The sequence below is a fragment of the Mya arenaria genome, chromosome 13 (assembly GCF_026914265.1).
Source record: "Mya arenaria isolate MELC-2E11 chromosome 13, ASM2691426v1".
NCBI classification, from domain to species: Eukaryota; Metazoa; Mollusca; class Bivalvia; order Myida; family Myidae; genus Mya; species Mya arenaria.
This window is the reverse complement of record NC_069134.1, coordinates 66,092,391-66,105,069: the sequence shown is the minus strand read 5'-3', so window position 1 is coordinate 66,105,069 and position 12,679 is coordinate 66,092,391. Positions and strand designations below refer to the sequence as shown.

The 12,679-nt window shown below is 33.1% G+C and overlaps 1 protein-coding gene and 1 long non-coding RNA gene across 2 annotated transcripts; both read left to right on the top strand.

The window, feature by feature from the left end:
* Positions 1 to 383: 383 nt before the first annotated feature.
* On the top strand, positions 384 to 1,998 carry LOC128212792 (uncharacterized). Its single transcript, XR_008257616.1, has 3 exons — positions 384 to 600; positions 1,006 to 1,158; positions 1,789 to 1,998. It is a non-coding gene; the product is annotated as an uncharacterized LOC128212792 (long non-coding RNA).
* Positions 1,999 to 2,180: 182 nt separating this feature from the next.
* Positions 2,181 to 12,395, top strand: LOC128212998 (adenosine 3'-phospho 5'-phosphosulfate transporter 2-like). The gene is made up of 10 exons (XM_052918454.1): positions 2,181 to 2,364; positions 3,379 to 3,645; positions 4,036 to 4,157; positions 5,054 to 5,208; positions 5,442 to 5,549; positions 6,520 to 6,617; positions 8,694 to 8,786; positions 9,123 to 9,234; positions 9,772 to 9,841; positions 10,818 to 12,395. Exons 2-10 carry the CDS (start codon positions 3,409 to 3,411, stop codon positions 10,984 to 10,986), a joined length of 1,164 nt encoding a protein of 387 aa, XP_052774414.1. The 5' UTR covers positions 2,181 to 2,364; positions 3,379 to 3,408; the 3' UTR covers positions 10,987 to 12,395.
* The last annotated feature ends 284 nt before the right edge of the window (positions 12,396 to 12,679 follow it).

Here is a 12,679-nt window from a genome sequence, read left to right as displayed (position 1 = left end):
TTGATGCGTGTACCTTTACTCGTTTGTCACGTGTTTAAAAGGGTAATGCAGTTATCGAGCTGTGCAGTGATTCCTCTTAAAACTTGACTGAAGAGACTCCCAAACATGATACACATGTATAAGCTTATTTATCTATTGAAGGGTACTTATACACAACAGGGTACAGTATTAGATCGACAAAAACGCCGCGCGGTACGCAACGTCAATTAGAGACACTGTCGCTTTAAGACATAATTGACCTTACGACAGGATTTGATTGACAGGTCCTATCAGCCAATCAGAATGCAGGGCTGATAAGCCGTGTTGCTATCCGCCATTTTGTCCGTCAAACTGACCAGAGTCCGTCATATACATGCGCTGGCAACTCCTCGGCTTTTTAAGTATTATGGTAAAAAGGTGTTGTCATGGCACTTGTAATTCGGATACAAGGTAGCCAGGCCGACTAAAGATGGCTTCCAATTCGTTCCGTATTCGAAACCAGCGAGTTATTTAGAAAAATGCAAGTGCTGTATCAGACTCTGTGGAAGACCTCATCAACAGCTGAACTTGGAAATTTTGAAAGATCGTTCAAAGGCGAAACATCTATACGTCTGTACAAAAGTATTTTTTTGAACAAAACTACTTATTTCAATCCGCTCAAAATTTATTTAATACTGAAATTGTCCGTGCATGACCTAAATAAGTGTTACTATTTTTAAACTATAAACATCGTACATTTATGCTTTGGCTTGTGTTGTCAAATCGGCATTAATGGCCATTTAATATCAGGTTCAACATGGACACGATTGATTTCATTCAAGATAGAGGTATTTTTGTTGATACCGTTATGTAGTTTTAATAAACTGCTTTGCTTTGAAAGTAAATCAGGAAATATCGTACAACTAAATTTTTGTCCAAACCATCGCATGCTTCCGAATCTCATCTACTCGTATGGATCCTATGTAAACAATGGCTTTTGTAGCTGTCATTCCGACACATTTCATAGATTTCTTATTTTCATATCAGCACTTTGTCGACGGGAAATCCAATCAAGAAAACCCTGACCCTCAAGCAGCTACTGTATTTGACCAGCTCACACCAGTTAGGCCTCCTCCAAAACTCAGATAAATATATGAGCCACCAAAAAAATACGAGAACAGATCGGTCTGAATCGTTAAGGTATTATTTTCTGTATAAAACAATTTATTTCACTGTACATTTAAATCAATTATTATGTTCATTAGAACTTGATTCTGCCAAACATGTGCTGTAAAGACTTAGACTTATTATGAATAAAGAACAAGTCAAACATGTACATATTTTCATTGTTATTCTTATATTTTGGGCCATTTACGTAAATCTACAATATTTAATGATAGTTCATCCAATGTTCAGAGTCCGGATCACATGCACACTCGATTAACAGTATTCTTAAAGTTGCACTCTCACAGAATTCTAGTTTGACACTTTTTGTCTCGGAATCCGCTTATTTTGGCATTCTTTAAATTAAGACCTATATATAAATCACAAAGCAAACTTCTCCGAGCCAAAATATGATAAATGCAATCGAATCCTGTGTAAGTTGTCAAAGTGATCAATCTGTGATAGTGCAGCTTTAACAGTGAAAAATAACTTCTGCTAATGCTATATATTTTAAAATATATTTGCCATTGCAATAAAGAGATATTCACCTACAATATCATACATAAACACCAAAGAAATATCAAAGTTTAAGTAATGTTTGCAAAACAACAATGTATTTAAAATAAATCTGATATTAAATATGCAACCACTGGTGTTATACTCCAGAACTGAAGCTAACATCATAGAGGTACATCCTTCCAAGAATCCATCAAAACAACATGCTGAACAACTTCAAGAACTCTCTTCAAAAGACCACACTTTCCTGAAATAAATAAAAGATGCCACTATTAAAATAAATCAGTTACATGTATTGTTAAATATTTTAATACTAGCTGTAAATGCTACTGCCTTTGATGTTTGCTTTCTACATGTATATCATAATGAAATATTGACAAGATAATAGCTTATGTTTTGTGGTTGTTGTTTTTCTCTGGACAAATAGTCCATTACTTTTGTACAGCAAAGTAAAACTAAATGTTATAAAAAGCTTTAAAATAGTGAACGTTTAATAAAATTAGAAATTGCACTGTTGGGTTCCATGTACAAACAGGAAATATCACTTGTTATATTAAGGTTCTCTTCTTGTATAATAAAGGTAACTTTCTGCGGTGCTCAAAGAACTGTTGTGTGCTCTATGATTATTGAAGAAATACAAAAAGGTATTGAGCGCTGTAGAGATGCCACGGTCGTCGTCAAAACATTTTAATTAATCTTAGTTTGAAACTGTCTATCGAAAGAAAGGTAAGCATGTGTTGAAATGTTGTGCTGAAATGGAATACCTGCTGTATGCAAGTACAATTCAATGTCCATGATTTTCAATTTAGATGCAACTATTCACGTTATTGATAAGCTGTATTTTTTCCGGACATATCTGTTTCGGATACAATAACGTTCGTTGTTGTTTACCATACGAAATTCGACCGAAAGCTAGTTCCAATGCTTAAACATATGTTTTTCCCAAATATGAAAATAAAATGCCCAATATAATGTTATGTTACTATTTTTAACATTGCTTGTATTGAAGTGTTTGTGTATTCTTAATGTTGCTTCTAGCCGACCCAAAACACATGCATCTGTGAAAAAATGCAAGGGTAATAACTTTAATACAAGGTTACGCACCTGTCAATAAATTGTAACCAAAACCTCCCCAGGTCTGGGAAATAGCGGGTCCAGCCAAGCCCGTAGAGTGTTGGACTGTGAATCGGACAACCCGGGTTCGATTCCCAGGTGGAGCAGGTCACTTATGTTGTGATTGGTTATGAAATCCTTTCTACAACTATTCGCACTGTACCTCTGCCCCTGGCATATACAGAAGCTGTCAGTTCCTTGCAGAGGTGAAGGCACCTAGTACTGGTTAACCTCCCAGGATAGGTTTGTGGTCACAGGTTGAACTGTCACTCTGGGACCCTTCAATCTGCTAATGCAGGAACCCGGAGTATAAGCTACTAACACCACCACATTGCGAAAAATAATAGTTTACTACAACTTCAAAAAGATTAATTTTGGTAATCAAATATTCGATCAAATAGGGATTACTGAATATTAGAATTTCAATTTTGCCATTTGTTTGCATCCCTAGTTATGACCTTCAGAATAAAGAAAAATGTGTTGTCCTACTTGTAATTGTTTAGAAACCACCCCACTCTATGCTGTTTTGTTGTGCAATTAAATATGATCATTGATATTTTAAAAGGGCTATTTCTTTTTGTACTTTAAACTGTTACACCCAATTATTTTCTTTTTTTATCTCTGTAGGACAACAAGGCATTACAAGTCCATTGTTAAATGGCATCTTATAAAAAAGGATCGGATGCTGAAAGACATCTAAGGAACATTTTTGGAATGAACAGCAGAAAAGATGACAACATTTATATTGAGATTGGGGAACAGACAGGTCCAGTGGAGAAGAAAAAAGAAATGAAGATTTTCTGCGTAGATTTAACTTCTTTTAGCACATCACTGCAGTTCACTATCCTCTGCACAGCTGTCTTCTTCTTTTACCTCATCTATGGATATTTACAGGTTAGTTCTAGAATGGTTAGTTTATACTAATTTATCTTAGCTTGATTGTGAAGTCAGTTTTGAGCCCGTTTCCTATATAGAAACCAGAACTTGTGACATTTGAGAAAAAAAAAATTGTAGATTAAACCCACAGCCTCTTGGATGAGAAGCTGGCACCTAAAAATGAACGATTATTTATCAATGTTAGAAAGCAGCTCAATAATGTTTGTGGTTATTGTTTAATTAAAGATTCTTCTAGACTACTTTGACAGTTTTAAGTTTTACCTTGTCTATATAGATCAATAATAATTATTTAAGAATTACAATGTATATCATAAACCTGCATATATTCTGTCTGTTTTATTTTTTTTATCTCACTTGATCCTCAAAGATTATTTTTCTGCCCACCAGGAGCTGATTTTCCGGCTCCAGGAGTTCCGACCTTATGGAATGTATCTGACACTAGTTCAGTTTGGTTGCTACATCGGATTTGGTCTGCTAGAGATGTGTCTAACTGGAGACAGAACCAGGAAGTAGGAGATATTTTAAGTTCCTTCAGTTAATCATAGCTTATGTTATATGTAACAAGCCTTTTTCAAGGCATGGCAATGGGTCAGATATACTGACTCATTCCAAATGGCAAATGTAAAATCATAAATTTACAATTTTGACAAGTTATTCCCGGAATTGCTTTTCCCATTTCAAGCATTTTAGCACCCTAAAAAGAGGTGCAATTCCTTGTTCCAAAAATGCCTATTAAAAGGCCCTGGTTATAAAATTAATCATAGTTGTCAAAGGACAAAATGTCAGTCCCCGTTTTATATAAAATAGCTGCTTTTATAGTCTCGTTGTGTCATATATATATATAGCTCCAAAATTATATCACCTATATACATGAAACATCATATTAATGTTTGTCAGCACTGGCTGTTGTGTGCCATTTCAGTCTCATTTCACCTGGACTAACAAAAGTTATCGTACTTGACTTAGTACAAAATGGTCTAAGAATACTCTGGAATCATGATCTTGTGTGGCATGTAGCACCAAAAGCATTTCGCCTACAAACATGTACATGAAACTTTATGGGTATGTTGTGTCACAAATCACTCTGCCTATCCAGAGTGATGACCCTTTATTTAGTAAATTATTGTCTGTAAGAACTTTGTTTGGCATAAACATGTACATCATACAACTTTGGTAGATATAGTTATGTTCTGCTAATGGGCCTTTTTAAGGAAATAAGTACTTTTTGCATGGATAAAGCCCTTAACTTACATGTATATAAAAGTTGTATGTGTCGATTACAAGATCCAAAAAGCTTCCTGCTTAGTTAAATGAAAAGTACATAACAATAAAAAAAACTTATGAAAACTCTTGGTTCTACTGGATATGAAACACAATAGCATTGACTAGATGTCTCTTTCCCCAGGATTCCTATCAAAATGTATGGAATGCTGGCGTTCCTGTCCGTGGCAACTATGGGCCTGTCCAACACCTCTGTGGGCTATCTCAACTACCCGACTCAGGTGATCTTCAAGTGCTGTAAGCTTATACCTGTCATGATTGGTGGCATACTTATACAGGGTAGGTGAAATGTTATCATATTCAAATTAAGTATGGACTAGGTTTTTTTTTCCAATTGTCATGATCTACTTTTCAATAGCTTTGTATTATTTTCTTAAAGTCATGTTTTATTTTCTTTTTAAGTGTGCATCATTTTAGCTTTGCTAATTGTTGAGTTATACCCCTTATTTAAATGAGAGAGAGAACGCAGGAATGTTGACATCTGCTCTCACTTATATTGTGTGCTATTTCAGGAAAGCGCTATTCTGTGATAGATGTGACGGCAATGATGTTAATGGTGGTTGGGCTGATCCTGTTTGCCCTGGCAGATAGTTCTGTCTCTCCTAACTTCAATACATATGGTAGGTTGGAAGCAAAAGGCATAATTCATTGATTCAAGGCCTTAACACAAGGAACCCTTTTTCACTCCAATTTTTCACCATTTCTATATTTATAATGCAGTAACTTTATATTTCTTTGCAATTGATGTCATGGTATTTGTTTACTTTGACTCTGCAATAGAAAAGCTGTCCACGATGATCAGGTTTTACTCTTGGCTTCACTGATGGTTGTGTAATTTACATAAAACATTCATAATATTGTGTCACAAATGGTTGTTTACTTTATAATTACTTTCTTGTTAAATGAAATATGCTGGAATATTGACCAAAAAATAATTATTGACTGAGGCGATAGCCGAGGTAAATAATGATTTTGCAGTCAATATGAACAGCATATTTTACAGTAAATAACTGTATCATTACATGATACCACATGAAGTCATATGCTTAAATGTTTCCAGTCTGTTACAGACAGGTCAATATTGTGTTTTTGAAGTGATTTTTTCCATCTGTATTTTGACTTCATATGATAAACTGTTTCTGGTCTATAAAAAGACAGGTCAATACCCGGTATTGCGTTGTAATTTGTATGAGAATTGCTTTTCGTACTATCACAGACAGTTTATTTATAGATCATGTAATAAAAATCATTATTCTATAAAATCATGGTTTAACCTAGTCATGAAATTTCAGCATGACTTACTCTAAGCCAGCTGACCTTAAAATCAAAAGGGGTGATCTATTAACCATGACCAATATGCATACCAAGTTTAAATACGTGAGATCAAGTCATTCAGAAATTAATGATCCGGAGTGAAACTGTGCTGTGAACAACATCTCCAATGATGATGCCACCTCCAAACAGAGTAATCCCTATGTCATGCTTTGCTTGAAAAACTCAGATTATTTCAAATGATTTCAGGCAAAGCAGAGCATAGAAAGCTACAATTCCAATTTCAATGCTATATTTATATGTGTTGTTTGTTTGCAGGAGTGGTTTTAATCTCACTGGCGCTGTGTGCTGATGGTGCAATAGGCAACTTTCAGGAGAAGGTGCTGAAACAGTACACAGCCGGCAATTCAGAAATGGTGAATATAAGTAGAGTTATGGGTTAATGAGGGGTGGAAAGAGCTTGTATAAATTTGGAAGTTTGATTTAGGTGTCATATTTAATAGATAAATAAATTCTGAGTGTTTCCATTCGACTATATAAATGGATTTAGTTGGCTAATACACTGAATTGAATCATTGAGGCCTAGATAATATAGATCCAGATTTTGTTAAGCTTATTGAGTATGATTTTTAGCTTGACTATTCGAAGAATAAGGAGAGCTGTTCTACTCGCCCTGGCGTCGGCGGCGGCGTCGGTGTTGGCGTCACACCTTCGTTAAGGTTTTGCATGTAAGCATCTTTAAGTCATTATCTCAGTAAATACATCAGTTATTGCATTGAAACTTTGGATATGTATTCCCAACTATCTTACATACTAAATTAATGAAGTTAAATAACAATTATTTGAATATAATAAATAATAGGCCTTTATTATTCGACTTAGAAATTCTGTTTAAGGTTTTGCATGTAAGCACACATAGGTTAATATCTCAGCAACTACTTGAGGTATTGCAATGATACTTGATACAATGTTACTCAACCATCCAACCTACTAAATGAACCAAGTTAGATAACTCTAGTTTGCATTTAATGCAAATAATTGCCCTTTATTATTCGACTTAGAAATTCTGGCTAAGGTTTTGCGTGTAAGCACACATAGGTTTATATTTCAGCAACTACTTGAGGTATTGCATTGAGACTTTATACAATGGTAGTCAACCATCCAACCTACTTAATTAACCAAGTTAGATAACTCTCGTTTGCATTTAATGCAAAATAATTGCCCATTATTATTCGACTTAGAAATTCTGGTTAATGTTTTGCATGTAACCACATTTAAGTCAATATCTCGGCAAATATATCATGTATTGTATTGAAAAATTAGATATGTATTCCCAGATAACACTTTTTTGAATATAATGCGAATTATGGGCCTTTATTATTTGACTTAGAAATTCTGGTTAAGGTTTTGCATGTAAGCACACATAGGTTAATATCTAAGCAATTACTTGATGGATTACATTGATCTTTATACAATGGTGCTCAACCATCCAATGTACTTAAATAACCAAGTAAGATAACTCAAGTTTGCATTAAATTAACATAATGACCCCTTTTTTATTCGACATAGAAATTCTGGTTAAGGTTTTGCATGTAACCATTTTTAAGTCAATACCTCAGCGAATACATCATGTATTGCATTGAAACTTTACACACAGGCTCCCATCTATTTAACCTTATTTAATCAAGTTAGATAACTCTATCTTTTATAATATATAATTTTTGCCCCTTTATTATGAGACTTAGAAATTCTGGTTAAGGTCTTGCATGTTAGCACACATAGGATAATATCTCAGCAACTATTTGAGGTGTTGCAATGATACTTGATACAATGTTACTCAACCATCCAACCTACTAAATGAACCAAGTTAGATAACTCTAGTTTGCATTTAATGCAAATAATTGCATTGAGACTTTATACAATGGTATTCAACCACCCAACTTAATTGAATAACTAAGTTAGATAACTGTATTTTGCAAATAATGGCCCTTTATTTTTAGACTTAGAAATTCTCGTTAAAATTTTGCATGAAACCACATTTATGTTAATATCTCAGCACACCATGTATTGCATTGAAATCTAATCTAACAGTGATCTATGCATGTTTCGCCAAAACATTTCAATCCTTACATTGAAAAGCGGCGAAATAGTCGAGCGCGCTGTCTCTGTGACAGCTCTTGTTTGAAACAATTGTAATTTATCCTAGAACATATTTACATAGACTGATTGATAAATGTAAAAAAAGAAGGTTTTACGTGTAGCTCAATTTGTCATTTGCAAAGAAGATTTTTATCCTGTTGTTAATTACTTCTTAATGGAATAATAATTTGATTGGTGAAAGCGAAAAGGTTTAATCTTCTTCTTTATTTAATGTCACTTAGAACCTTTTCGCACTTACCCCTTGAATTGTAGTTACCAATACTTACAGGAATTATGAGTAACTGTTATAGTTCATATTCACCATTTTTATGGTTTAATCTTTTGCCTTTTAGGTATTTTACTCCTATGCAATAGGATTTGTGTACATTTTGATTGGAGTTACATTGTCTGGTGAACTTGTACCTGCATTTAAAGTTTGTCAAAAAGTAAGTAATTTGTACTTTGTGTTTTAGAACTTCCTGTCTGTTCTTAAAACTTTTAATTGTTAATGTTAAAAGGTGTTGTTGTTTTTTAGAAAGGGTAATTTTTGGGTAATGTGTCTGTTTACAAACAATAGCTAATATTTAATATTTTTCCACAACAAATATATTTTAAGTATTGTCATTTTTAAGTTTCCTGGAATTTCTTTAATTTGCTGTTTATTTCTTGAAAAAAATGCCCTTTTATTTACTGTGGAAATATGACCAGCATTGGTGTAGGCATCTACTCTGCCGTACTCTTGTTAATGTGTATGTTCTATTGATATTTTGATACATTTTCAGTACCCACTGGAGACATATGGTTACGGAGCGTTGTTTTCTCTGACAGGTTATGTTGGCCTGTATATTGTGCTTACCCTCGTCAGGTCCTTCGGCGCCCTTGTAGCAGTCACAGGTATATTTGTTTGATGGATCATAAAGGTTATCCAATTTACAAATAATTATTCAAATTTATATGCTTCATGAGCCCGTTTGTATTTGTATCTTTCAGAATTTGATACACAATAAGAACGTGAATTTTTATGCATCATAGGCCTAAATTGTAACTTTTAAGGTTTTGCATACACAATAAGTTTCTGAGTTTTAATGCTTTATAAGCCCAAGTTGTATCATTAAGGTATTGAATACGCAATAAGAATGTGAATTTAAAGGCACCATAATTGTAACTTTTAGGTTTTGCATACACAATAAGTATGTGATTTTTTATGCATCATACGCCCAAATTTTATCTTTACGTTATTGCTTACACAAATATGTGAATTAATAATGCTTTTAATGTACTTAATTAAAAAGGAAAACTTGTTATTGTTATACTATGATGAATTATATTTGTATTGAATGGGCCTTTATTTAACATACTTTGTTTATGTCTTGGGTCATTAATGGGTCAGTGTCGGTCCATTAAAACTCTAACTTAACTTATCTTTTACAGTGACAACTTGTAGAAAGGCAGTTACAGTTATCCTGTCTTTCCTTTTCTTCACCAAACCTTTCACATATCAGTAAGTACATTGTTTCTTCACCAAACCTTTCACATATCAGTAAGTACATTGTTTCTTCACCAAACATTTCACATATCAGTAAGTACATTGTTTCTTCACCAAACATTTCACATATCAGTAAGTACATGTACATTGTTTCTTCACCAAACCTTTCACATATCAGTAAGTACATGTAAATTGTTTCTTCACCAAACCTTTCACATATCAGTAAGTACATGTACATTGTTTCTTCACCAAACATTTCACATATCAGTAAGTACATTGTTTCTTCACCAAACATTTCACATATCAGTAAGTACATGTACATTGTTTCTTCACCAAACCTTTCACATATCAGTAAGTACATGTACATTGTTTCTTCACCAAACCTTTCACATATCAGTAATTACATGTACATTGTTTCTTCACCAAACATTTCACATATCAGTAAGTACATTGTTTCTTCACCAAACCTTTCACATATCAGTAAGTACATGTACATTGTTTCTTCACCAAACCTTTCACATATCAGTAAGTACATGTACATTGTTTCTTCACCAAACCTTTCACATATCAGTAAGTACATTGTTTCTTCACCAAACCTTTTACATATCAATAAGTACATTGTTTCTTCACCAAACATTTCACATATCAGTAAGTACATTGTTTCTTCACCAAACCTTTTACATATCAGTAAGTACATTGTTTCTTCACCAAACCTTTTACATATCAGTAAGTACATGCACATTGTTTCTTCACCAAACCTTTCACATATCAGTAAGTATTTGTTCCTTCACCAAACATTTCACATACCAGGAAGTATATTGTTTCTTCACCAAATCCTTAATATTAACATATCAGTAAAGTAATTGCATCACCAAAACTTAACAGTATGTGAAACAACAGTGATATACCAGTAGTTTCACAGCTGATAAAGTTACAGGCATATAGATTAAGGCACACTTTTAATAATCCTTGTCCCCACCTTATTCTGCAGGTATCTATGGTCTGGTTTGCTTGTGGTCCTGGGAATTTACCTGAACATTTACAGCAAAAATCGAGCCTCCTGGGATACCAGTATTGCACAGTGGTTGCTGCGTGTAAAACAGCTAGTTGGACTAGAAACTAGACATACAATACCTAGTCTGTCAGGCTCTGTAGTGTGAAAGTCTGAGTGGGATAGCAGTATTTCACAGTGGTTTCTCCATATTAAATAGCTTGTTGGACTAGCATACCCAATGTTGTCAGGCTCTGTAGTGTGAAAGTCTGAGTGGGATAGCAGTATTTCACAGTGGTTTCTCCATATTAAATAGTTTGTTGGACTAGCATGCCCAGGCCTGCCAGGCTCCGTAGTGTGATATTCTCTTTTCATTGATGTTATTTATTTTAGAATCTCCAAGGTATCATGTTTGCATTCAAACAAAATGACAAGCGTATATTTAAGAAAATGTGTGTGTATGACACTGGGGATTGAAGAATTATGGGGTTCGGTACATAAGGAGTTTTGTTGAAATGTTTTTGCCTGCTTATACATGTTGTTTATATTCATGATTATTAGGAAAATTCCTTAATAGGGAAATATTACTTCCCATACTGTACATAAAAGGGTTTTTATGAATTTACTTTTACTTTTAAAAGGCAGTTGTGAATTCTTTACTATACCTAAAATTATTTTTTTGCAAATTGCTGCTAGCTTAACCAAATTAAATTCTTATATTTGTTATTTCTTGTTCTTTAAGAATTTTGTTGTACTATTTCCAGACCAAAAATGATTTTCCTCAGTTTTTGCTCTTTTACAATTGTGTTTTGTAAAATTAACAGACCAAATTCTTGTTTTCCTTGTTTTTTGATTTGTTTAAAATATGTTGTAATATTACCAGACCAAAACATTTTTCCCTCACTTTTTTGATCTTGTAGAATTGTTGTAAAATTACAAAACTTACTTTCCTTATTGTTTTTTTTTTGTTTTTATTATTTTTATTATTATTGCACTTTTAGAAAAAATGTTGTTAAAATACCGAACCAAAATCTTAATGTCCAAATATATTAGTTAAATGTCATTTTCTTAGACTTATGTAACAAAATGTTAAAAATGCATTAAAACCTGTCCTGGTAATCTACTTGATTGTTGTACCATATAAAGTGTGCGGAAAAATTACATAGAGAGTAATTGCTTGTTTTAGTGTAAGACAGCAATATATTTCACCTAGTGAGCACAAAGTTATATTTAACTAGTGAAATATTTATATTTTCGGTGTTGGCTATGTGAAATATATTACTATCTTTAATACACACATTCATGCTTAGTATATATGAAAATCAATAATGAATTGTTAATGGATCAGAAAATTGTGCCAAATTTAAGTCAAATGACATCAAACTGGAAATGAGTTCAATCATTATCTCAGCAATGTGATATTTGTTGGGTCGTTCATAGTGAATTGGGCTATAATTGGTGAAACAGTGATATTATATATGATAAAATCTTTTGTTTAAACAGAGTTACTAGTATATAATTGACCTTTTTTTTCTACAGACAAAGGAAAGGATGAAATAAAACAGTATTTCAATATTACACATAATTATTAATATGACAATATGGTACCGTACAGAACACTTACTACATCTATCATTGTGATTAAAATTGTACATGTCATATCACACTAGATGTGCTCCTGTATGGATTTTAATAACTAGTCACTGATGGAGTACAGATTACATATTATTATTAAAATTATACTAATATATACATTAATAAGCTTTTAAATATATTTTTTCAAAGAGGGATAAATCATAACATTTATAGGTGATTTCATGTTTTACTGACGGTTGTTGTTAATTGTTGGGTATTATTATAAT

Coding starts and splice junctions, on each gene's coding strand:
- LOC128212998 (XM_052918454.1), top strand. CDS start 3,409: ATGGCATCTTATAAAAAAGGATCGGATGCTGAAAGACATCTAAGGAAC. Junction 5,209..5,441: donor TGGTGGCATACTTATACAGG/GTAGGTGAAATG, acceptor GTGCTATTTCAG/GAAAGCGCTATTCTGTGATA. Junction 5,550..6,519: donor TCCTAACTTCAATACATATG/GTAGGTTGGAAG, acceptor GTTTGTTTGCAG/GAGTGGTTTTAATCTCACTG.